General features: G+C 53.2%; 1 protein-coding gene across 1 annotated transcript; it reads left to right on the top strand.

Annotated features, from left to right (window-relative positions):
- The first annotated feature begins 211 nt into the window (after positions 1–211).
- On the top strand, positions 212–5,935 carry LOC126580886 (uncharacterized). Its single transcript, XM_050244206.1, has 4 exons — positions 212–1,101; positions 3,244–3,291; positions 4,213–4,665; positions 4,752–5,935. The coding sequence occupies exons 1-4, from the start codon at positions 820–822 to the stop codon at positions 5,244–5,246; spliced, it is 1,278 nt and encodes a 425-aa protein (XP_050100163.1). The 5' UTR covers positions 212–819; the 3' UTR covers positions 5,247–5,935.
- The last annotated feature ends 527 nt before the right edge of the window (positions 5,936–6,462 follow it).

Raw genomic sequence — 6,462 nt, 5'->3', positions numbered from 1 at the left:
CCTGTTCGGTGGGTCGCCGCGAGCGCGAGAGATTCGATTCGTCCCGAGCTCGCATCATCGGCCCGCCGCTCACATCATCGCCAGCCGCTCAGCTCTCCGCTCTGGGAGGATTCGTTTCCTCGGAGAGAACTGAAAATAAGAAGTGAAGGGCGACGGTTCGGTGCGGGTTCAGCGCATCGGAGCATTCTAGCATCGACCACAGCATCGCACACGCCCTGTCCGCGATCAGAACACTTCCCTGGAGGTCTCAGAGAAAAACGGGAGAGAAAGACCTCCGTGCCTCCGTTTGGCTACCGACAGTGCCATCAGTGTTCCGGACAGCCAGCCAGTCAGCCACCTAGCAACCAAACAACTGCAATCAACGTTTCATCATCGTCGTCGTTGTCGTCGCCGCGGATGTCACCATTCTCTCGCGGTACCGCGGAACATCGTGCTCGCCAGGCTCCCAGGATTGGCTCGTGATGGTGAAGCGAGCTGCGGCGAGTTAGCTAAAAACCCGCGTGTGCTTGGTGTGTTTGGAAGAGTGGCTGGTGCGTACGTGCGTGCGTGCGTGCGTGCGTCCCCGGAAAAGAACGTTGTGCCGACGGTGTCGCGCAGAGCTGTTCCGCAGCATCCAATCTCGCAGTGTTACCTCGCAGTGTGTGTTCCGTGGGCTGTGTGTGTGCGTGTGTGTTGCATTTAGTGCGTACGTGTGGGTCTCGGGATTGTGGGGCTTCCGGGACGGTCACCGACTGTGCAACGGCAGGCTCCGTACGACCTGCAACTCCACCAATCCACCCCGCCCCCCGTTACGATCGCCCACCTCCACACACCACGGTCATGCGGACCATAAGCGTCTGCCGGCGTGAGTTTTCGGAGTGGCCGGTGCTGGTGCTACTGATCTGCCTGGTGAGCTGCCCGGGCGGTGGCGGTACTACGCTGGCAACCGACGAAGCAGGTGTGCTGCCAGCTGGTCGCCGCTTCCACGCCCGGTTCGTCGTCGACCGGGTCCGGCCCCCACCGTCCCCGCTCAATCAAGCCAACAACCAAGGCGAAGGGCCACCGATCCCCGCCGCCAACACCCCTACGGCCCGTAGGTGTCGCCAAGGGTGCCTGCAAAAGGTAAATACACTGTGGTGCGGTCCACGGGCCACAATCTCCTGGGGTAGAGGATAGAATTGTTTTTTTTTTTTAAGTCGGTCTTAGCGGCGGTCATCAGGTCATCAGGTATACGTTCCATGGTTCCCTCTGTGATTGTGTCTACCTACCGGGTCGCAGTCCCCGGAAGGAATGGTATTCAAGTCTATTCCCATTGCAGACTCTTCTTCTCGGTGACTTCTTTCTAGTTCTGTGTGTTCGTTTTTGTGTATGTGATATAATCTATAGTTTGTGCTCCCAGCTAGCACCTTCTCTTGGTCACCGCGGAACGCTCGGTGCGTTTACCGTCGGGGTTTTGGGTGCGGGCATCGTGAAGTCTCTGGGAACTGTGAGGATCGTGTCAAGATCGAGTGACAATTTTTTTTCAATTTGTTTGCAACATCCTGGCCGGTCCTGGATGCTGGATGGTGGCGTAGCATCCCTTTCATGGCGCATCTCTTGTTGAGAGAGAGAGAGAGAGAGAGAGGGAGAGAGAGAGAGAGAAAAATCCAAAAATGATCCAAAAAGTACAGTGAAGCCAGTGGGTTTGGTGATGGGGCGAATGCCCTAGCCCGAACTGTGTGTACTTGTGGTTTCATCCCCCTCTACAACCCCCAAAGCAAACGAAGGTAAATGAACCCACCGATTCCTTCGCTGCTTCGTGACTCCTGAACGTCCTGGACGTCCTCGAAGGGATAACTCTCTCCATTCCGTTGTGTCACTTCCCCTCAAAAAAACAAAAAAAAAAAACACTCACATCCTCACGCACACCACCATCTCTCGATAGCATCCCCGAATCGAACGAAAGTCCCTGAATGGCGTTGGAGCCAAAAAAAAAGGAAGGAAAAAGTGCTTTTGGGGGTGAAAATTGGAAAAATATGTTACTACTGCTGCTGGTGGTGGTGTTGTAGTTGAGCAGGCTGAGCAACATGCCACCACCCACCAATTCGAAGGGTTGCATCCCCTTTTGGCATCATCATTGCCAAGACATTGGCAGATTGCTCCCCCGAGGGGGAGGGTGGGTGGTTGGACAAAGTACTACCATGGTCAAAAATAAACCGGAATTTGGTCATAAAAAGAAAAGTACTTGTTTTTTCTTCACAATTCAAATTGTCCCCTTCAAAGTAGTCCCCGTCGGATGCAATGCACTTGTGCCAGCGTTTGATCCACTCCTGGAAACTTTTCTGGAGTCGATTTTTAGTATAATCATTAGTGGCTCCGGCGATTTTGGCTTTATTGCCTCCACACTCTCAAAACGAGATCCTCGTAATGGTTTTTTGAATAAATTTAATAGGAAAAAGTCACATAATACGAAATCAGGATAATTGGCCGGTTGTTGAATGGTATTGGTGTTGTTTTTGACGAGAAACTCACGAATCATCAACGCATTATGAGATGGCGCATTATCGTCATGGAGAATCCACGAGTTGTTACCCCAAAAAGGCAGGTTTTTTTTGCGTATAAATCCGAATGATATGTTGGTGGTCTCAGCTATCTCCCTTATCGTCAATTTGCGCTTTTTGATCAACAATTTTCGGATTTCATCGTCGTTTTCGTCAGTTTTGGATGTCGATGGCCTTCCAGGACAACAATCGTCCTCAACAGCCTCACGACCACTTTTAAAGCGTTTATACCACTGGTACACCTGTGTTTTTGATAGAGTATTGTCACCATAACACTTTTGTATTATTTTTAATGTGTCGGAAAACTCAATTTAATTTTTAACGTTGTTCATGTTTTGAAGGGGGAGGAGACGATGGCCCACCCCGGATTCGGCACAAACCTTAAGTCCTTTTTTTCCGCGGGGTTCCGTGGTCGATTCCTCTCAGTTTGAGATCGCATTCCTTCGGTAGCTTGGTTGATAATAATGCCACCCTTAACCCAGAAACATCCCCTTTTCACTCTCTCTCTCTCTCTCTCTCTCTCGCTTTCTCTCGACGCATCTCTCCATCTATCGTTTGTGTGCTGGAAGTAGTTAGAGCCTGCTGTTTGGCCACACGGAAAAGTCTGGTGGTGGTAGTTGTTGACCACAAACTGGTCCTTGCAACCCTTACTAATCTGGAGCTTTTGCTTTATCTTTCTCTCTCTCTCTACCTCTGGCTCTCTCTCTGTCTCATCTCTGTGCAGCGCTCCATCAAGGACATCCTCTGTACGCAGCAACGCGACTGCTCAATGGTAAGTGATATTTCGATGCTTTTTGACATCCCCCCCAACCCCACTCTCGTACCTTCCGCAACCCTTATACATCGTGCTGGTCGCCCACCCCAAACTTTTCCAACCCCAAAAAGCACCCTGCCTTTGGAAGGCTTATCATGAACGTGCACAAAGCCACGCAGCGCATCGTCGACGCCGCTTCGTTTTCTCTTCGTTCGTTCGTTCGTTTCCCCGAAAACCACACCCCCGCAACACCACGCACATACGGCTCTTGTTTTTTTGGGGGGGAAGAAAAGAAAGAAAAGAAAGGGGCCACCCGCCGCCCCGTTCCATTCTCATTCTTTTTTTTCCGGGGATATCCGTTTTTGGGTCTTTAAATAAACATTCCAAACCCTGCTCCGCGCCGGTCGCCGCCCTGTCGTACCTGTCCGGGCAGGCAACGCATTCCTAGCAGTAGAAGTGACAGTAGCAGCAGCAGCAGCAGCAGCAGCAGCTACCACTGTGTTTGTGTGTGTTTTTGAAGGTGCACGACGCAGTCCCGGACGGGGGATTTGGTCGTCGAGGGATGCGGACGATGAAATAGGGCCAGATCTTAGATAAAGGCGGCGTCGGCGGCGGCGTCGGCCTGATGTTATTCGGTTTTTCTTGTTTTTGTTTTTTTTTGTCATTTAGAGGCGAGCTAGCGGAGGTTGCTACGGAATGCTCCCGAACTGCCACCGCCAGGTATCACCTGTTTCGTTATCTGGCGGCCAAACCATAAAATTCCTCCCGAAACCGGGCGTGTACGAAGGGCGGGAGAAGGATTTATGAGGAGAGGCGGCCGAAAGGTTTGGAAGGATGCGTCGAAGATACGAGGATGGGACAAGGGGACGGGTGGGGGACGTGGGGGGCCGTTCGGTCACGCTAAACCGATCACTCTAACCCGGTACCTTCCTTCTAGAGTGCTGGGACGTGTGCAACCGCAACAACCAGGTACGGCGCGAGCACGAACTATCGCACCGGTTGCTCCTGAGTTTGGGCCGCATGATCCGGAACGAGTCGGTGGTGACGGCCGACATCGAGTGGACGACACCGGCCGAGCTGGTGCGCCATCAGCCGCCGGGTGTGTCGCGTTCCCCCCCACCGTCACCGTCGGTCTCCAGTGGTTCCGACGATGTCGAGCGGCTGTCGAGGATCGCGCGCGATGGTAGCGTAGCGCCATCACTCCCTACCGGCAGTGATCGTACCGCGGAGCAGCAGCAGCAGCAGCAGCAGCAGCAGTACCACCAGTGTCTGGTGTCGTGGGAGATCTCGGGCGGTGGGCTGACCGGTAATCTTCTCACCGAAACGTTCATGGTCGAGCTGTCGCTCTGGCCCAACACCAAATACTACGTGCACGTCACGTGCCGCAACAAAGTAAGTCCTTCCGGGTTGAGCCGTCGTGCTGTGCCAGCAGCCTTCCACCATTCCCGTTTTCTGATTCATTCCCTCCCCCGCTTCAGGTGACAGATTCGCTGATCCGGTCTGCCTCGCTGCTGGTCGACACGAGTGAGGCGGTCATTGTGAGCCTTCACGGGACCTCATCAACAACGACGACGCCGACGACGACGCCGATGACGACGACGGTGGCGTCGCCGGAAGTGACAGCACTGCCACCGAGTGAGTCCTGGGCACCTCACCGAAGACCGACGAATGTCGACCTGCCAAACCCGGCAACGCGCATTCTCTGGGCGTTCGGTGAGGAGGACGATGGTGACGAGGTGCAGGCGGTGGCCGCACCGTCAACCGGCACCTCCAAGGAAATTCTCATTTTGGGTGCGTTCGTGGCGCTCCTCGTGCTCCTGCTGCTCTCGCTCACCGTCGTGCTGGTGGTGCGCCGGAAACCGTCCGCACCCGAGGACCGGGAGGAGCTACTGATCGAGAGCCGGCAACACTGCCGCCGGCCACCGGTGATGGCCACGCCCGATCTACCACCCAAGATCATCCTGCACGTCTGATCACCCCTTGGGGGGGCCCTTGTAAATAGCCAACACAGCCGCATCCTCCATTTCCTACCAGCAACGTGCCACGGGCGAGCGGGTGGGTGGGCGGCCACTACCAACGCAACGACAACTGGCAACGCAAGCAAGCATACTAGTCGTAGAACCTCGTTAGACATGTAAAGCACTACCACTACTACTCCCTACACTCTCAACCCCCGCACCTTCTCCTTTCCAACCGCAGCGACCTCCTCCCTTCCTTCCGTCTCGTTTTTTTTTAAGCTAGTTGTACATAGACAGACAGACAGAGGCGAGGATAGGCGTTCGCGATTACAGGGAACACAGCAAGGATTGGAACACCAATTCCACAACAACACGGGGAGAGGATGGGGCGGTTTCTCCTCGTTCCCTTAGGCCAAATTGCGCTCCTCGTGGTCCCTCGTTAAGATAGTTTAAAGGTTTGGCGATAGATGGATGATGATAATCAATGAGACCCAATGCAAGCGTACAAGGGTGGTGCACGCATCGCTCTAGCGCACCCCCGTCTCTTAGCTCGTAAGCCCTTTGACGCAAGTAAACAAAGCAGAGAGACAAAGAAGAAGAAGAAGCAGAAGAAACGAACTCAAAAACAAACAAAAGCAGAACCGCCCCCCACAACCACAACCACAACAACAACAAATTGCAAATTGTGTATATTTATTGTGTAAAAAGACTGACTGAACTGAACGCGAGATCATTATTGTATAAATAAAGCTCTTTTAAAAACGTCCTACAACAAACAAACAAAACAACAAGCCGCGATGCGATGAGTGTTAGGTTTTTTTTTCTTCTGTTTATCCGTTTAAGTTTGAGCTCCGCCGAGTGAGCTTGGGATTCGAATCGGTGTTTGCATCGTGCGGAGAGGGGGGGGGGGACACACACCCGGTGCATCCGCTTTCCGCTCAGTTCGCTCGATTCCACGCCGTCCTTTTAACTACATTGTTTCTGCGCATCATGTACTCTCTCTCTCTGTCTCCTCTTTCTTTTTGTGAAGCATTCGATTCCTTCCTTCCTTTCTTCAATGGCCTGCGCCACTGCTCGTCTGGTCTAGGTCGCAAAATGGATTCGCAAGCTCCAAGCACACCAATCAGCGCGTACTTAGTGCCATTAACTTGGGTATGTGTGAGAGAGATAAAAAGAAAGAAAGAAAGGAAGGCTGCGGTGGCTGCTGCACTCGAAAACAACACAATGGAGG

The sequence above is a fragment of the Anopheles aquasalis genome, chromosome X, assembly GCF_943734665.1.
Source record: "Anopheles aquasalis chromosome X, idAnoAquaMG_Q_19, whole genome shotgun sequence".
Classification (NCBI taxonomy): Eukaryota; Metazoa; Arthropoda; class Insecta; order Diptera; family Culicidae; genus Anopheles; species Anopheles aquasalis.
Note: the sequence above shows the minus strand (reverse complement) of the source record. Positions and strands in the feature narration are given on the sequence as shown.